This window comes from Talpa occidentalis, unplaced genomic scaffold (genome assembly GCF_014898055.3).
Source record: "Talpa occidentalis isolate TD23 unplaced genomic scaffold, MPIMG_talOcc4v2.1 talOcc4.5, whole genome shotgun sequence".
In the NCBI taxonomy this organism is placed as follows: Eukaryota; Metazoa; Chordata; class Mammalia; order Eulipotyphla; family Talpidae; genus Talpa; species Talpa occidentalis.
Genome location: NW_023604861.1, coordinates 115,932,345 through 115,952,849, shown reverse-complemented (window position 1 = coordinate 115,952,849; position 20,505 = coordinate 115,932,345). Strand labels below are relative to the sequence as shown.

Sequence of the window (20,505 nt, the reverse complement as noted above, 5' to 3'; positions counted from 1 at the left end):
GTATTCTATACCTATCATTTTGACTAGGTGAATCGAAGACAGCAATATGTCTTAAAAACCCCTTTCCTCAAACACAAGCACATACACACAGATACACAAAATTCAATAGTTTTTTTTTTTTTTAAAGAAAAGGAAGATAAGAGAATAAGCCCTTTTTGTCTAATTCCCAGCAAACCTAGATCAACCTTCTATTAACAACCACCTGGAAACTAACGAGAGGCAACAACAATAACAACTAACATTCCCTGAGCACCTACTAGGCAGGAGCTGGCTAACTGGATTTAATCCCTTGAAATAGGTACTTTTATTCTCATTCTATAAATAATGAAACTGAAACACAGAGAGGTAAAATACTTATTAATTTATACAATTTACAAGTGACAGAGCGAGAATTTAGACCCTGCCTAGTCTGCCCCAGTCCATGCTCTTAGTCACTGTGTTCCTGTGGCAGGTAACTCTGGATAACTGCAACAACCATCACAAGCCCATTCCACTAAAGAAAGTGCTAAGCACTAGACTTCTGAGGTTTTCATTTGTGTCTGCAATGAATACCTACCATTCTTATTCTAAGTGCACGTTTGGAAAGCAACAAATGTAAAATAAACATAGCTGGAGTCAAGCACACTGATAGCCTGGTTGGAAAAAGAGGCCAAAAATAGCCTATACACACATGTATTTTTCCTATTTTATATGTACATATACATATACACACACACACATATGCATATGGTAGATATAGGACTCAAAATAGGACTCAAAATTCAAGACTTTCTGGATATAGGACTCAAAATTCAAGACTTTCTGGAAAACTTTACCATAGGACCAAAGACCCAGATTAAAATACCATCCCAGCTGGATTCCAAAGTTTCCTCTGGCAATTGTATATACATTTGATTTCCAGGACAGTGTTGCTGTATTTTTAATAAAGAAGTAGTTTGGGTGAATCCCATGTTTATTTTTTTTACTATTATACTGTCTTCTGTTTGCTTGAGCAAAAATCTGAACAAATTTCAGGCTTTACTTCATTTTCGTAATAGCCAAAATCTAATCAGAGCTGTGTGCTCTTTGTCTCTGTCTCTGTCTTTTGTCCCTTCTCCCTGTTTCTCTGCCTCTCCACTTTCTTTTCTCACTCTCCCTGCTTCCACGTACCTCCCTCTCCCGCTATTCTTGTCTCTCTAGCAGTCTCTCCTCTATCCATCACATCTGCCTCTCTCACCTTTTTGCCTTTTTCTCCCTTCCTTCTTTCCTTTCACGCTCCCTCATTTTCTCCTGTTCTTTATCTCTCTGGCTTCCTCCTTCTGCATCCCTTTCAGTCTCTCTGCAACTCCCCAGCTTTGCCTCATTTTGTCTTCCTCCCAATTCCCTCTCTCCTGCCCTCACTGCCATTTCCTGATCCTACTCAGTCCTCCTGAATTATTTAATTTCCCCTTATCTCTAGCCCTCCTCCTCTACAGCTGATACACAAATCTCAGAGACTTTAACATGAGTAACTCATCTTAAAAACAAATCAAGATTGCAATACTTAGTGTTCAAGAATGAAAGCTGTCTTTTGGAAACTAAAAAAGAAAGTTTTTTGTTTGTTGTCCTAAAATTAAATTCCACTCAAATAGGACTAATTTTAAGTTCTACCTTTATCTTGATAAAGAGTTGTGTATGTGTGTACATGTGTGTGTAAAGTTCTCTATTGAAAGGGAAGAGTTGGAGCCTTCTGTTAAAGCTTATAATACATTATATGTATAAACATATTGCCAATGAGTTTACTCCAAAGGCCAATAACTCACCTGGAAAAGGTAAAAATAAAACTACTTTGCTTAAAATGAAATTCATATGAATACTGATCTGGTATAAAGTATACACACATGAATACTGATCTGGTATAGACAAGTTGTCACTGGACAGTTATCTGATTTTAGGTAGAATTGTTCTGATGGCAGTTTTCATCCCCTTGAGAAATGTAGTTCAGAAGCAAGAGTGACTTGAAATTGGACTTTTAATATCTAAAAATTCCCCTTGTGGTGGGTAGCCTTCTATCAGATGATTTGCCCTGTAGGTCACTAATTCTGACTTAGTGACCTCCAAGAGTTTTTAAATTAATGACCTCCAAGAGCAAAGAATATAACTTGTTAAACCGCGTTGGCAGTGCTGACACACGCTAATAAACAGCCTGTTACTGATTCTCTGTCGTTATTAATTTACACTGCCTTGTAATATATTTAAAGAAGATAGACCAAGAAACTACTATTTTAAGTATAAAGAAAAGCTACATTCATTGTTCAGCCATATAAGGAAGTTAAATGCTCGAGGGCTAGTGCAGGCAATGACAGAAAGCGACTAACAAAGAAGTTTCTTTTTTATTTAGGAACAAGGGGAAATAAATACTATAAAGGAGAAAATGACAATGTTGGACAGGTCAGGCACATGGAGGGATGTAGCATTTAACATTTCTTTTGCTTCTCAAACTGTTAATTGTGACTGCTCTAGGTTAATGGAGAGTGGGGGTGGGGTGCAATCTGGGTAAGGCACATTCAGGAATTCTAGAAAAGATCAATTATTGCACTAGTTTTTCATCTTCTGAACTGCACAAGCACTTGTAGTCAGGATGACTATGCCATAAACCTCATACATGCTCTTCCCCACTTCTGAGAGTCAATTGAAGGGAGAACAGCCCATCACAAGACAGCATATAGATTACAGTCACATAGAACTGCAATAATTCTAAATTTTAGATCCCCTCTTATTACCTGCATGACCCACAAAAGTTAGCTACTCAATTTCTTCATCTTCAAAATGAGTAAGTTAACTATTGTGAGGATTTAAAAAAGAAGTATTATAACAAAAACAGCAGCCTGCATCTTAATACATCTTAGTACTATCACCACCCTTACCTCCACTACCATATCCAATACCTCAACACTACAACCAAATCTATAACCATCACCTTCATCATCACCACCATTACTACCACCACCACATCCAAACAAGAAAATGATGTCCAAAACCATCACCTCCAATACCACCACAAGCACCATCATCACCACCGCCGATCTCCCCAGCCACCACTGTCACCACCAGAATCACCATTACTACCAACATCATCATCACTTCTTTCATCATCATCCTCATTGCACAGGTGAGGAAATTTGCTCAGAGGTTAAGTAATTTACTAGAAGTCACAAAATTAGTAGGAAACAGAGGTAGAGCTCAAACTTGGGTGTGGAATCCAAATCCTCCTAAGTCCATCTTTAACACAGGATGTTAATATAGAAAAATGTGGTGGCCTTGGTTTCAACAGTCACCACAGAAAGTCAAGCGTACACAGAATTCCAGATCTCTCATACCTAAGCCTAAAAAAATGATATGCAGAAATAAAATATCCAGGCTGATATCTGAATCACCAGATACAGTGAGGTTCCCCTTGTTGCCCTGTTATCACCAGCCTGAAAGACAAAAGACCCAAATTCTGCTGTTGGCTCAGTTTTTGCCCATCTCTTCTCTATCTTCGACTGTCACCAAAGAATACAATGCCTATTCTCCCATCTGGCCCTACAGAGACACCATAAAAAGGGAAAGAAAATGTCATCTAGAGCACAAGTCCTCAGGAGAAACACAGGAAATGAAAGGCATTGTTTATTTAGTCTGGCTCTACAGTGAGACAGCTGTATGGACCTATGAAAAGAATAAGCTGGCAGGTTCCACTGTGGCAAATAGATGTGGTATTACATAGGCAGCATGTCAGAGCCAGCAGAGGAAGCAAAGGAGATTTCCTTTCATTTTGCCCACATCGTGGGCTGCTTGCTTCCTCTATCAAGGACTCTGGGCTTTCCTACTACCAATGCAGTAGCACAAGGCACAGTGTAGAGCTGCTGCAGCTGCTCACCTGCTCCACCAGCACCTTCCCCAGGGCTCCCTCAGCTGGCTCACCCAAAGCCATTGAAAAGATCGCCTCCAATGCCACACCCACCTTACCTTTGGCCTTCCCCTCTTCCTCAATTGCTGCAGGCCCAGAGCCACTTCAACTCTACTGCTGCAAGGATGATCCTTAAGAGTTGCATGACATTTTACAAATGCAATTGAGGTCTAACAGCTTTCCTATCCCAAAAAGTGATCTCCACAGAGTAGATTTCAGTAACAATTACAGAACATGGAGATATTTTATAATAAAACCTCTTCAGTTCCCCTCATAATCCATGGACCATTTTCTACACCTCAGCTTTCAAGGACAGAGAAGCTTGACAATTAGTAACTCATTACTGATGTTACACCCTCAAGGTTGCGCCATTCAAAATAATTAAATGTGCTTAAGTCTCCTTCTCTGGGTTGTCAGTGTCCTCAGAGAAAACACTAAAACAAAAGGCAAGAATATCTCTTCCACTTCACAATTTAGTGAAAAATCTGCTCAGATTTTATCAATATGGTGGCTATACAGTCGTAACTGAAAGAAATGTGTAAGAGTTGGAGACAAAATCGGTTCAGGGCTGCTCTAGTGGTTAAAAGGTAAAGTAAGTCAAGACAATTCTTAGAGACCAAGACTAATTCAAAAAGTATAAAAATAAAAATACAACATTTTTCTATAAATCATGTACTTAAAAAACTACAAAAGACAATGTGGTCCAGAGGGGTAAGTGCCTAAGTTGTTTTTTTTTTTTTTTTTTTTTTAATTAGGTCAACCATTCTATTTTTTTTTTACATTTTTATGTTATTATAGTAAGACCATTCAACATGAAATCTACCCTATAACAGATTTGAAGTGTACAGTACACAATATTGTTAGGTATAGAACACAATGCTTCGCAGATCTCCACAACTCATTCATTTTACATTGCTGAAACTTTATGGCTATTCATTAGCAACTCCCCATTTCTCCTTCCCTCTGCCTTGATAGTCACAGTCCTGCTCTCTCCACTTCTACAAGTAACTACTTCAAATATCCCAGATAAGTAGAATCATGCAATATTTGTCTTTCTGTGAATGGCTTAAGAAGATATACTGAGATAAATTTAAACATGCTCATAATGATGTAAAATCCCGTTATAGTAAATGAATGTACACTGAGTTTTTCATCAATTTTGATAATCACCTATTTATTGAAATCATCCATACTCTGAGGTTTACCAAGATATGATTCCATATTAAAACACTCATCACATTTTTCTTTCCAATTATGCTTTCTACCTGTCATTAGCAAATGCATATATTTTGCCCAAAATTAAGGCTTATCAACAGCTTACACCATGTCTCATAATGATGTTAGTACTTATCAAAATATGAGCTACTCATCAACTCCCATTTTAAAGTATAAGGAGCATATTTCTTTTGTTTCTTTCATAACGACTAGCCCAGAGTTGGGCATAAACCATTAGTTTTTAAGTGTGTGCAAAGTGAATGATACATAATTCTTTTCTAGTCTGAAATCGGTAAAGCTATCAGCTCCTTCTATAATGGTCTTAAAAGACATCTTAGCTAAGGGCCCATAATTTAAACACTTCAATGTGTCTACCCTATGAAATCTCCTTGTTTGCCACAATAACAGTTCTTCACATAATTTTATTATAATCCCAAACTCTAATTAGCAGTGGAAAAATGAGATTATAACAACAAACATGGCAATATGGTTGACATGGTAAACAACCCATTTGCAAATAATCAATTTTGGATCCTGGCAGTAGTGAATAAGAAGTCATAAATGCTTTTTGGCTCATACCCTGTCTTATTCTTATAACAGTTATGCATTCATAAAAATGTGCATTTATAAAAACAATTCTTATAGTTATAATTTAGGCTTGCAGATGATATTACATGTGGCTTGGTTCTAAGAGAGAAATATTCCACTCTGAAAGGGTAATCCACTAAAGCAGAAATCCATTAAAATCCTGAAATTATTCCATCTAAACTAGTTACATTAGCACATTACCCAGGAAAATTTTATGTCAATGTAAAATATCTTGTTTCCATCATTTTAATAAGTTAAACATACCAGATAAAATTCTTCTACCATAAAGTAAATCTTAAATATGCTGGATTCATGGTAGCATATGCTAATAACTGTTCTTATCTAACATTATTTTCTAGTATTTTTTATCATTTCTGATTCTGCCCAAAACACATAATCATTCTTCTGTTGTGATTGTTTCAAATTTTATTTCATCTTTCTTTTTTTGTTTTAGCTGGCTGCCTTCTTGTATTATGTATTTTTTCTACTCTCAGAAATGAAATGCTCTCTCATAGATCTTCATTCCCTGGAATTCTGCACAGCAAGAGAAGACTGCTAGTAATATAAATAACAAAAATAAAGTACTTATTATCCCTAAATATAATATTTCCATAAAACCTATACAATCCTGAACTTATATTTCATTTCTCTTCCTTTTTGTAAAATAAAAGATGTAAATACTTAGTGTCAAAATCTATATTTGTCAAGATATCTGGTATATTGTTATTTCCTAGAGTTAATGATGTTACAACCATACTTGAAAATGTAATAGTTGTTAAAGAAAATAGATGGACTTATGGTTTGATATATTATGTTGTGGCTAGGAACATCCCCCAAACTGATTTGCTTAGCAATCTATTATGTAAATTTTCCAACCTACATACATTATTTTTCAACGCTGCCTCTTGAATATATAGTAAATGTTCATGATTATTTGGGTCATCTTCCAAAAACAATACTACTGGGTTATAACTAAATAATAAAATTTGATATGTATCCACATTAATCATTTTTTAATAATAAATTTTATTTTTATATTCCCCATACAATTCTTTCCAGAGCAGTTAAGCCAATGTTAGACCCTGGAAGCCTAAACACTTTGTAATATCTGTTAACACTAAACTAGCATCATTAAAGAATACCATAAGCAGCATTTCAAATTTATAGATGTCATCTACCAAACCACAAATCAAATCAGCATATTTTCAACTTATTTTTTAATCTGTTAACATTAGACTTCCATATTAAAATCAAGATTAGCTAGCATGAGTTTAATATTTGTCACTGAATGAGCTTATGCAAAAGCATGTGCTGTTAATTATATCTACTTAATGGCTTTTTATACTACAATTTTAAAATGTTTTGCCTAAAATGTTTAATTATAGAATATAAGTATTACTTACCAATTATCAGTATTTTTGTCAATTAACATTTTGATCTTAAAAAAAGATCAAGTTGAAATAATTCAATACATTTACACAAAAATATGAGTATGTACATTTTTATAAATTTGACTTCCTCACGAAAAATAAGATCAAAGAATAGTAATCTATCTTATTCTTCAAATCAAAGAAGCAATGAAGTTGGACCCTACTACAACCTTTGTTAATGGTTTCATAAAATAAGCCCTAAATCCAAGCTTTTTACAAGAATCTCTTTTTTGTGCTCTGGAAAGAATCCTAACTTCTGGCTTTATGTGCAGCAGTGAAAAAAGAAAGATATTTTAAAGTATTTAATAAGGTTCAGAGGTGTCAACAGTTTTTACTCATATATTGTAGGTTTTTAAGAAAGTCCTATATCAAGATAAACTATGCAATCAGCTGAAGATATATATTCATTCTTAAAATTAGTGGGTCGGGTCTATCAAGTTGGATTGTGCTACATGACAAACTCTTTCACTTGGATCTGTGTGGACCTGACCTGGACATAACTACCAGAGAAAAAATAATCCATGTATAAATAGAATAAAGGATCTTTGGTATTATGTTATTTTTATAAACATTGTTTGAATCCTTGATACTTAGCTTAAGACTAAGTCCCACTGACCTGAACAAATTCATTGCAGCAACAGACCTAGTAAGTACCTACAAAGCTTGTTCAGTACTAAAACCCTATGTCACAATGAAAACGCTTTAAAATTAAAGTTCTAGAAAGGAAAAAAGTATTGAGCTGAAATTTCATTCCACTTATAAAATACTTTGCCATTTCTAAATTTTTAAATGCCAACTTAGCAAATAAAAACAGTGAGAGTTTTAGAAAACTAGCAAGTGGCTATGGATGTAGAACACTCCTAAGAATACACAATCAAGGATGGCTTACCAATAATTCCACCAATCCTCACCAATTTTCACAAGAAATCTAAGTTTCTAAAATTGGAATCTGGCAATATTCCTTATTTAGCAAGAATTTAATCAATTTAATGACATAGGATGAGTGTTTTAAGTGGAGCTTGGAGGAATAAATTATTCCATCAAGTAGCTGCCAGTCTTTTCTACATTTTTTCTTCTACACTGTGCCCAAAAGATGGTAATGTATTATGATTTGGTAAAAGTCCTGGATAAAAAAAATATATAGGGAAATTGATAGGAAAAGTCTGCTCTCATATAACACGTATAGAGCCATTTCTATAAGAGAAAGTAAGACCAAATTTTCATGAGAAAACATCTTAAGTACTTATACAAAAAAAAAAAAGAACAAAACACTAATTTGGTAATATTAAAGGACTGCTGTTGGGAGTTCATTTACTAATCTGCAACACTCCTTTAAGAACAGGATTATGAGTGTCATATAATACAAGATGGTTCAATAATTGAAACATTTACAAAATATAATAAGGAAAAAATCCTAGCAAAGGAATAAAGCTTATGTGTACTAAGGTGGGCAGGATCACATTTAATACAAGGCCTTTGGAAAATGTATTCCTTGGATACGCAGGCTATTTACCTGCTACTATATTACTCTTTCATTAAAATAACTGTCCCAATAACACACATCTCAGTAAGTGGAACACTAACAACATAAGATCCAACATAAACTAGATATTCATCAAAAGCCATACACACACACACACCCTGGAAGGTGGATATTATAAACTCTACTTTGCTTGATGTAATTGGGCTGTATTCCATTACTGCTCATCTCTATAATACAATAATGAAGAACTATAAAGATATTGCAAGGTTCTTTTAGAAACAAAGTTTTCCCTCTGCCCACCTTCCACCCCTTTTCTTATTTTCTCTACACTTTCAGTAGGAGATATTTCCTCTTGGAGAGAATACACTTGCCATTTGACATACCACATGCCATTAATACAAGAACTAATCATTTTTAGAACTATTTTATGTATTTCTTTTCCTGAAATTCCTAAGTTGCCAATGATTCAACCAACATATTCATTTTAGTGTCTTTTGTTGCCCTGCAGATAGGATAAATAATTTCCTTTCTTCCATCTGTCCAGTTTGGACATTGCCCATTGGGTCAAATTTTCTGGTTTGTTTTTGGTGAGGGCAATGTTCCCTCATAGGCAATGAAGGAGAAATATCTAAATAGCAGCTATTAATGGAAGGCTCCTCACACAACCAGGCACTTGGTGTTTCATCACTGGCAAGTGTTATGGTAAAATGCCAACAGGAAGAGTACATTGTCCTCCACTTTTTTTTCACTGACCTACTCAATCAGGATGCTTGGACAGAATTCTATTTCTCTTTCCATCACTGTATCAGCAGGATAAAAGAGTTTGTTTAATCATGTAAAAAAAAGCCAGACTGGGAAAAAGTAAGAGCTGTATGTGGTCGCAAGACTGAAAAGGCAGAATTCATCAATAAGTTATAACTAAGCATTTAAAATGAAATGTTATGTTGTCACAAAAAAACACAATGTCAAGTCAAAAACAGCAGAAATCATTTCAGTCAGCCCTGGTAGCCAGGAAATTCTTTGTAGAGATGTTTCTTTTGGGGGTTTACCCAATTTGTTAAGTTAGTAACTTAATGTGAGGTTTTAAATAATATTTTTTTCTGTGCATGTATAGTATCTGATTCAAAACAAAATACACATTTTTCCACATTTTTCCATCATAAGTGGCTTGATATATTGGTCCCAAGATTCTATCATAGCCTATCATGTGATTCAAATATACAAAAGCACAACAGTAAAAATCAAATCTTGATATCAGATTAAGGTCTTTTTATAGAGCAACAGAGACGAGGCATAGTAGTAAGGACTGATATTTTGAAACAGTCTGAAATTATTCCAGGCCTTATATCCCCTTTAGTATAAAAAACCCATACACACACTCTCATATCCGCAAACTCACTCAACCACATGCACATATATTTAAAAAAAAAAAAAAAAGAACTTACACAATTTCATCGTTCTGGAACTCCAGTTCTCCACAAGTGTCTTCAAAGTCCTCCCCTCCGCCTCTGGCAGTCCCTTCAATGGTTTTATAGGGAACAATAACATTTCCTCGAGCTCCAGATGTTCGCAAGACTTTCACCTCCATGATGCCAATGCTCTCACTCACATGCGTCACGGATTCCTCAAAAGTGAAGATGCCTGCGTGGTCATCATCAAAAATAGTCACGGTGGCCGTGGAGGGAGAACCCAGGCAAGCGAGTGTAGAAACATGGTTGGCTTCCAGGATGCCATCTTCTGAGGCTTCAGAAGATACTTTGACATTGCTGAGATGCACAAGGAAATTTTCATCCTCCTCAAAGATATCATCATCGATGATGCCAACTCTGATTTCCTTCAGGGTCTCACCAGGCTTGAAGACCACAGTTCCTTCAGTAAATTCATAATCAGACCCAGCATTGGCAGTGCCATCCTCTGTTCTGAAGTCCACAAACACAGTATTGGTCAAATCACCACCTCTACGGATAATGGACAGGGCTACTGTACCACAGTTCTCCAGACATTGGTATGTCCCTTGTTCAAAGAAGATCTTACTAACGGGGTCATTTTCAGCCATTTCTGTGTTGACCTCATGCATGCTGACAGCCTTCCTTGCTTGGTCGGCTGCATGCCGCTTTAAGATGTTGCCAGCTCCGGTCATCAGGCGAGTAGCTTGAATGCGGTAAAATGCTCGACTCTTCTGCTGCTGACTCAGGACTTGGTAGTTAGCTAATTCTATTAATTGCTCTATTTCTTTCTCTGGATGCTTCTGCTTGAGCTCCTTCAGAATCCTAGCCATTTCTCGCCGAGCCTCTTCATCATCTTGATCCCTCTCATCAACCTCCAGAACCAGAGCACCATCTAAGAAGTTGTCAACATGGGAATTGACCACTTTCCCATCCATCTCAATTTCAGTCTTGGAAGATGGCCTGTCTCCTTCATGTTCAATAATCATTCCCCGCTGTTTCCCTGCCCGATACCTCTTATAGACGTACTTGTAAAAGAGAAGCCTCCTGTCTGCCACCCAAGCAAACACAACACAGATGGGAAAAAAGAAGAAAGTAAGTAGACCTTCCCAGACCTCCACAACTCCAGGAGAGATGACAGACAAAATAATATAAAGCCAGGTATAGGCAAAGATGCTCCAGGCTGCTGTCACAAAGAACACACGCAAGTGCTTAATCTTCCTTGTCTCTCCGTCAGGAACCACGTAAACACACAACGCGATAATGATGAACATATTGAAGGCAGCGCTTCCCACAATGGTGCTAGGGCCAAGGTCTCCTGCGGTGAAGTTATGGCCACACACTTCAATTACTGAAAGGAGAATCTCTGGCGCAGAGGAACCCAGGGCCATCAAGGTCAAGTTAGAAACTGTTTCATTCCAAATCCTCACAGTTGTCTTGGTGGTCTCTCCATTGGGCTTCTTTATGGTGATTTCTTTTTCTTGAGACGTGATGACTTCAATAGAGGACATGAACCGGTCAGCGATGATAGAGACGCCAAGAAACATGTAGACCATGGCCACAAAATACACAGTAGCTCTAGCAATTTTGTCCCCAAAGGAAGGATCTTGGGGCTCCCAGATGGGTAAAATCACCCCTTTCTTACAATAATATGAGCCAGTACATTCACCAGTTTCATTGCCTTCTCCTTCCATTTCTGTTTCAGCACTTATATGGTCCACATGGAAAAATAACAGAGCCACAATGGCTAACAGACGAAATCCCATGGAAAAGACAGGTGAGAGATTTAATCGCAGCATGTTGTACAATGGCGGACTTCCAAGTGTCACAACCTACACTGAAAGAAGATGGGGTGGAAGAGAAAAATGAAATCATTAGAGCCAGATCCAAAGCATGACTAATTACTTTTCTTTATTGCTTTACCAATGACTTGTTCATATTTGACTATCCCAAAATTCTATGGTAAACCATTATTCCAAGAATCCATCAATGATTAAGTTCCTTTGTAAAATTTAAAAATCAATTTCTCTGCTGGTAGATTTCCTATGTGGAGTCCCCATTCACTGAGCAATACACACAATTGGCCCAATGGAAAATGAAAAGTTCAACTGTAGCCTTGCTTTATTGAATACACATTTATGCATGCAAACAAACCAATTAAAAAAAAAACTTTTCAAACATTTTAAAAAGTCCTCATTATTGGTAAATCAGACTTTTTTTATATTTGTTTTTTTTTTTTTTTTTAATAGAGGCATTTTATTTATTTGTTTGTTTGTTTGTTTGTTTTGTTTTATACATGCACTGGGTACAGTCAGAAGCGCGGGAGGGTGAGAGAATTCACCAGAGCCAGAGCAGGGAGCAGAGCAGGCAGAAGGACTGAAGTACACTGCTGAGGGGAGCAGCGGGCGGCAGGAGAGGTCTGCGCGCCATGTGGGACCCTCCTCCGGTGGCCTGGGAGCAGCCGGGGATTGAACCGGCGCCACAGAGGCCGCGGGCAGCTTCGCAACCCAGCGCTCTACCACTGCGCCACCTGGGAGGCCCAATATTTGGTTAGTATGATCTCTAACACCAGAAGCTGTCTCATCACCAAAATCACATTATTAAGACTGATGCATTGAAGTTCAGACCCTAAAGATCCTATCAACACAAGACTTAGTGATGATCTTCAATTGTGGCATACCCGTCTCTGCATTTCATGAAATAATGTGCTATTACTCCAACTTGCTAGAAACCGAAAAATCCTCAAGTTTGCTTGTAATCAAAGTTCAATAGTATTTGTACTTAAAGAGAAAAAATTCTGCTGAATGCATTACTTCCACAGACTAAGCACAGTTCTTAAAGGCATATTTTGATAAGAGTACATGTCCTCTTAATTTTCAACCAAGTCTCCTGATGCATTAGCAGCTGCACATCTGGTTTTTCAAACACGGCCTTTCACATGCATGCACCTATTATGCTGTAGTACCTCCAGGCAGCCCACAGAAGGAAAGTGGGTGACCAGGTGTACTTGTAAGACTCTTTCCTGGCAGGCTATGAAATCAGCCTCCATAGCATAAAATGATCCTTCTTGGTGTCCATGTCATACTTTTCATGGTCATTCTAAAACACATATTAGTTCTACAGAGGGTTGAAGTGACCAAAAAAAAAAAAAAAAAGCTGAAGCAATAATTCCATCTACATGAGCTCATGTGGCATGTGCTCAGTGACCACAGAGTATACATATGATGAAGGGCTGAAGCAGCTAGGGACATGGCAACAGAGTCACTGAGCATAACAAAGCCAAGTGCTGGACTGAGCCACCAAGGCCCTAATTCACCTACCAGGTGGGGCCTTACAACACCCTTGTCCCCTATTAGGGATCTGCAGCAGATGAAGGTCTGTTCCCAGTCAGGGTAACTCAAGTTTGGAAGGTCTTGTATGCAGGGTCATTTATGATCAGATAAAGTGATGACAGGAAGGAGTCCTGAATGAGAACATAGCCTTATGACTGATACAATTAAAGGTGGGACTGGATTGGAATCTTTCAGAGTCTTGCTTTGGCCAAGAGTCACCCCCAAGGTCACTAGTTCTCTGGCCCATGTTGGTCATCTTGGTTCATACTGAAAATAGCACTAAGGTCCAAGGGAACCCCGTCTGGCCCAGTGTGTTCTGGCAGATTCTCAGGGAGTCCACCATTCATCGAAAGCAATTTATAGCTCATCACTTTTGAGAGATAAGCTTCTTTGACAGTCTTCACATTTTAAAGAAGACCCAACAGAAGGCTGTGGTGTGATGATAGAATTCCATTCTAAATAAAAGGCAAAAAGTGGAATACATTTTCAAAATATGCAAAGCTCATGGTCACCAACTATTTGTTCATATTGGATGGGTTATGGGTTCTCTGCTTAAAGACAGGATGGCACTGAACTAGCCTGTTACTACTGTAACTAGCAGTGGAATATCTAGTTCTGACTCCCTCAAGCAACAATTTATTCCATCAATACATGAGTGCCATCCAACACATATTTTAGGATGACCCACACGACTCTCTTGTAGGTTCTGAGAATTCATCAGTGAATATTGGGGGGGGGGGGAGGATGTGAATCATAGCAAGGCTCTGATCAGAAGTGTGATGTGATCATTCTAGTGATTTTTTATTTAAAAGGACCTCTGCTGATTCAGTGGAACATAGACTGTCAGGGTAAGGTTAGAAACAAGGAGATCAGCCTTTGCCTGTCATAAAGAAATCTGATTTATAAATGATCCCCCAGTGTCTATGCAGCAGGTATATAAAATGATACAGTAGAGATCTAAAGTGTTAAAAGGAGAAACATTTGCAGTGACACTTTTAGAAGACTTGCAACTTATCATATCTAGAGAACCTGTAGAAATCAATAAGGTAAAAGTAGTTGCTCGCAAGGGATCACGCAGAACAGGAAGAGTAAACACAAAACAGAGACTTAAACCAGTCTCTGTCTCCAAGGTTGATATTACTGGCTCCCTTCAAACCACTGCCAGATCGCATCATTCCGTTCAGTTTTTAGCCAAAATGAACTTCCTAAAGTGCAGATCTAACTGTCATTCCTCTTAAAACTCTTTACTGGTTGCCCGCTGCCCTGAAGAGAAAGTTTAAACTCCTCAACAGGATGTTCAGACCTTTTCAAGATCTGGCCTCTAAGCTCCAGAATATGAAAAGTCTTTCTATTCCTTGACTGTGATAATACTTTTTACTCCCAAGTCTGTGCAAATTGTTATTTGAGCCAAAACTACTTTACTTCTTAGAAGCCAGCTTCCAAATGGCACAATGGCAAATCACTGTCAATTGCCTGAGTGAATAAACTCTGGATCCCATTCTTAAACACAGTTCTAGACACATGCTAATTCTTTACAAATGTTACATCTAATACAGTAAGTGGCACTGCCATGTCATAAAATTCCTAGTGTTCTCATTCCCATTATACTGTGTGAATGGCACCCCCTAGACTTGTGCAGGTCACAGCACCCTAACAATAACTCTATACAGTAGGTATTACTAGCCCATTTTGGAAGTGGGGTGGCTGAGGTTCATAGAGCTTTAGGACTTTTTGAAGGTAATACAGATAGGAAACTCCAGAACTGAGTGTCAAACCTTGTTCTGTCTCTGAAACAGATATATTAAAGCCTCTATTATATCACTCCTAATAAAGTGTGAAGTAATCTTAGAGAACTGCATGGACGAGACTATTGCAAAACCTCTTTTATGCATGGCCTAGTTAGCAAAAGTCCTATGAAGGTTTTCAACAGCCTGGCTTTTATCTTTTGGATTAGAGACTCAAATAGACAAGAGCGCTAGCTGGGGTATAACATATGGGCTGGCATGTTCCTAGAAACAGCTGCCCTTTACTCTGGTCTTTAGCAATTACCTGGCTACCTCTTCCTGCATATATTGTTAGGATAAGCTCTTATGTTGGTCAAGAACAGGTCCTACCCTGCGCCAGCCCACATCTCATAATACATTCATAAGCCAAAGGATACCAGATATCCAGGGACAGAACGAGCAGTAAAAAAATCCATCATCAGAGAAAAGGAGGTGGGCTTCTGAACTTAACTCAAAAACATCACAATTATAGGTGGCAGTACAACTTGTGAAATTATTAGACACAATATACTGATAAAATTTATTGCTAGCAAAGCAACTGGAAACTACTCTCAGGACTTCAGTTTCTTAAATTGAGACCAAATCCATATGCTCATGAGGATGTGGGCGAGGTGTTATTTAATGAGGGTCCCTTTATTCTTTCATCTCCATTCTTTTATGGTTTTTCCCATGTCATCAAATTCAAGCAGTTCTCCTAGACTGGTCGCACTAGTTCTTCCAATACATACTTCCATGAAAATTAAGCAGGAAATTAAGAGTGGATGCTGTGGACATATTGATCTGCTTCCCAGCTTTCTTATATCCTGCCCTGAGTCACTGAATTATGGAATAAGGGATGGGCTGATTTTCATGATGGCTTCAGATCACTCTTACATCTATGGCCAGTTCTCACATTGAAATATGCATTTTATCTTCCGAATGTGTCTTCAGCACAGTAGCAAGAATACCCTATTGTCTTTTGCTCACAATTTATTTTATTTTGACTTAAACAGCAAAAATTCAGTTTATATAGTTCTGGAGGAGAGGAAATCTGAGATCAGGGAAAAGGATCTTGTCCTGGTTGGCAGATGGTCATTCTTATCTATGTCTTCGTATGGCAGAGAGCTCGGACAGAGGAAGCGAGCTCTCTGGAATCTTTTGTAGAGACACTAAGCTCTTTAGGAGGACTCCAAAGTCCCCATCACATCAGAGATTAGGGCTTCAGCACATGAATTTGGGAGGATACGTTCAGCTTATAGCATCTGGCTTCTACGAATCTAACAGCTGTTTGGCCAAATCACTAAACATAAGCATGTCCCTGTTACAAATATTTCACTAACAATCAAACATGAGACAATTTTATATACATAGATACAAAAATGATGTTTCATCCCTAGAAAAGCACAAATGAAATCCAGATCAATTAAATGACTATATAGGATCCTTATAATGCTGAGATGGGAAAGATATTCCTGAATAAGGAGGGGACAGATTTATTTTAAAGTAAATCTAAATCAAACCATTCCCAGAACCTACAGATTACAGACCTAAATGGTATTAACCAAGGATGGTGAAAAGATGTGCGATGAGGAAGACCAGCCATCTGTATAAAGGAGGTGGCCGTGGTCAGCAAGGATGGAAACACATACCTGCAAGAGAGAGAGTCCTTTATCAAGCTGCCTTTGTAAATGGTGCTGAAGAGTCTCCCACAGCGAGGCCTGAGAAGGTGAGTAGTGAGGCACAGAGCAGCGGGGGCCCTGTGGAAGGTGGTAGCCAGTTCTGACTACCAAGATCTGACTTGGAGAGGTGAAAAACTGCTGGCATTCCTGCCAACCCAGTGCAGGCAGTGGCCTAATCTCATTCTGTTGATTGGCAGCTGGGGTTATTCCAAGGAACTCCTTGACTTTCATCTGGACCTGGAATTCCCTTCTATATAATTCTTGCTGACTAAAAGCCTCAAAGCTTAGCAATTAATCTGTTCCTAAGGCAACATTAAGCAACCATAAATCCTTGCCCACTATGAAGGCGAGCACTTCCAAATGCTTTTAGACAAAGAAGATGGCAGAGGATGGCTTTCCTTATCTGCCCATCCCATCTAGGGTGCATGTGACTGTTCTGGCTCCCCACCCCAGGCCTGAGAGTGAGACCAGACTTCAGAAAGAGCTCAGTGGCTATACTATTGTCTTGTCTTTTCTTTCTTTCTTTCTTTTGGGTTTTGTTTTGTTTTCCAAAGAGAGTTTCCTCTTTGCTATATGATCACCTAGGAAAGGTTCCCTGGGGGACAGCAGTAGGAGGTCATGCAAAGGGTCAAGCTCTTTTGCCTTCACTTTTAAGACTGGAGTCAGGATCCTGTCCCAGACCAGAAAATACCCATGTAACTTTTAGCAAAGGAAACAGCAGGGTAAGTGTCAGACAATGTGGGGAAAAAAAAAAAAATGGATTTAGGATAATGAAGACATTACAGAAAATTCATGAGATGTAGCCTATGATCTTCCTCCTTACTTGGTTTGTCCATGTAGCATTTACTGTTTTGTATATGCTAAACAATTTATAAGCAGTTCCGATTATTATATTCCTCTCTCTGACAGATTTAAAAGCTGTCAGCATAGGGATTTCGTCTCTCTCTGATTCACTGATATTTTCCCAGTTCCCAGAGCAGAGCCCCGCACACTGATGATAATGCATAGCACATGCTTACTGAACAACACAGTCATTCCCACAGGTTCATGTCCTGATTCACTGACTATCTGGTGGTGAATTACTATCTGGAAACTGGGTCTCAACATTTCTATTTTTAAATGTTTCCTATGTGAAATGGACGCCCCTAAAATGAGCAAAGGACAGTATTACACACAGAAATGCCATTGTTAGTGTTAGGTGGAAAAGAGGACATGTGATTCAGGTTCCAGGGCACAGAAACCCCAACAGAAAGAACTGACCTCCACCTTGACCTCAGCTGGGGTCCTGACATTTTCCCCAATCACTGGGCATGGGTCCTCCCTCACTAGCTCTAGCTTGATGATTTCTTCTAGAATGCCAGCTTCATCTGCCTGTTGAAAAGGTGCTAGTATTTTGGACATCATCAAGCAAGCATCTATCTCTTCTCCTTGTAGTACAGTAAAAATATACTAGTTAGAAACCAATCAAAAATCACCTCTATTACACAGGCAACCTATAAGAAAAAGTACAATTTAAATTTATTAACTTGTATCCTACTGACAGAAATATGGGCAGGAGGAAGGAAGCTGGAGAATAAAGAGTCTTCCGGTAGAAAATAAACAAAGAGGAATTCAGAAGGAAGATGCTCTGCTAATATTGGGTTCCATGTGAAATAGTTAGGGTGGTCCTCAGATTCGTTATGCCAGGTCCAGGGCTGGGGATTTATGACAATAATGACTGAAACATTGACAGAACACTTGCTTTGTGCCAACTGCAATGTTGACATCCTCATATTCACTATCCCTCATCTTTCTGGCAATAGTTCAAGGAGCTATTACCATTCTCATTTTTTAAATGAGAAAGGTTTATGGTTCACAAAAGTAAACTGGCCAAAGTCCTATAAACTTAAGTAATAGACTAGGATTTTAATCCAGCCCTTTGCATTATACTATAGTACTTCAAATGATGGGTAAAACCTTGTTTGTTAATAATACTCATCTGTGGGCCTCCCCTGGTGGCATGGTGGTTGAGTGCTGGGCTGCAGGGTTGCCCACAGCCTCTGCAGCACCAGTTCAATCCCTGGCCGCCGGCGAGGGTCCCACATGGAGCGCAGACCTCTCCTGCTGCCCGCTGCTCCCCTCAGCAGTGTATTTCATCAGTCTTCCTGTTCTGTTCCCTGCTCTGGCTCTGGTGGGTTCTCTCACCCTCCCGTGCTTCTGACTGTGCCCGGTGCTTGTATAAATAAATAAATCTTAAATAAATAAATAGATAGATAGATAGATAGATAGATAGATAGATAATACTCATCTGTGGTAGGAAAGCGCTCCACGCTTAGGTCAGTATAGAATAATTGCCTCACCTGAATAGATGTGTATAGGCTGCACTATCCCATAAAGAACCTTTCATGAGTTATAGAAGGTTCCCTCTCCTGTATCATGCCTCCCAAATCCCTAGGGAGGTTCATGCAAGTCATCACAGAGAGGGAAACATGATCCATTGGGGGATCGTCAGCTAAAATCTGAGATCTAAAATCAATCACGTAACAATCTCAACATTTTCCCATTTAGTTATGAAAAATAGGAAGAAAAAAATCTTAGCAGTGAACAAGCAAAACAAAAATAAAAGAGATTAATTGGTGGATCTGGGGGAGATGATACGGAATTTTAGCATAACAAGTTAATGCTTTGCAGTAATAATAATAAATCAATATGATTTCAAGAGTCTCAATATAGCTCTTGGAGTTAAGTTATATTCTTTTAATTTTTTAAACTGGTAATTAATCCAAAGAAATAGGACAACAACATTCATTTGTGGTTTCATCTGCCAAGCTTTTCTTAGTACAAGTGTGTGTCAAATACTTCGTTACAAAGATGATTAAGGTAATAGCCAAAGAAGCTCACATGCTAGTGGAACATTACCAAAGTCAAGGAGTGAGTCCCATTTCTGGAAGAGAGAATTGTTACATTACTAGAGAATCTCAGAAGAGAGAAGGCTTTACATGAATTTGGGCAGTGAGACTATTGGTGACCTTGGCACTCAAAATGGACCGTCCAATTCCCAGATGAATGCACTTGAGGTCTTGAGTTAATACAACCTGGGTTCTAGAAATGTCAGGCTGTTAACCTCCAGGTCTGCGACTGAGAGATTTTTAGTGTAATGAGCTTCCCAAAGGAGCTCATGGAGCATGTGCTCTGCAATCTGACTTTTTTTGGACCCTTGTAATGGACAATAATAACAATTTCAGATAACAAGTTGTTCAGTCTCCACCTTGATGAGAAAGAGTAACCTTTCTCTGATATTCAACCTTACACACTGGGGGCGGAAAATGAGACCCTTGTTTAGCAAATAGAGATTAAAGAGCAGAGCATTTAAATAAAGGATCTGATGGAAGGCAGTACTTGAAAATTAGAAGACAGTGTTTATTAAAATATCATTAAGAAATTGATACGAAATATATCAGATGGGCTTTCCTTCACACATTGGTACTCCAGGTAGCTTTAAAATGTGAATCCTTTGGTATGTGTGGGGGAGGTAGGGGAGAAGAGAATAGAAAAGAATGAACCCTAATAGATCACAGTAGGCCAGACAGAAGATATTAAAGCAGAGAGTAACTTAGTACTGCATAATTTTACCAAGAGTTCGTTCAGTCTGTAAGTAGAACAGGTGAGGATTGCTAGGATACT

General features: G+C 38.4%; 1 protein-coding gene across 14 annotated transcripts in view; it reads right to left on the bottom strand.

Annotated features, from left to right (window-relative positions):
- SLC8A1 (solute carrier family 8 member A1) overlaps positions 1 to 20,505 on the bottom strand; it is a 664,135-nt gene that overhangs the window by 287,075 nt on the left and 356,555 nt on the right. For 9 of the 14 annotated variants that reach the window (XM_054701171.1, XM_054701177.1, XM_054701178.1 and 6 more), the window contains one exon: positions 10,069 to 11,905. In XM_054701171.1, coding sequence (XP_054557146.1) covers positions 10,069 to 11,867 — 1,799 coding nt within the window. In that variant the 5' untranslated portion in view covers positions 11,868 to 11,905. The remainder of the gene's footprint in view (positions 1 to 10,068; positions 11,906 to 20,505) is intronic. The other 5 variants (XM_054701172.1, XM_054701182.1, XM_054701180.1 and 2 more) reach the window with 1 other exon arrangement.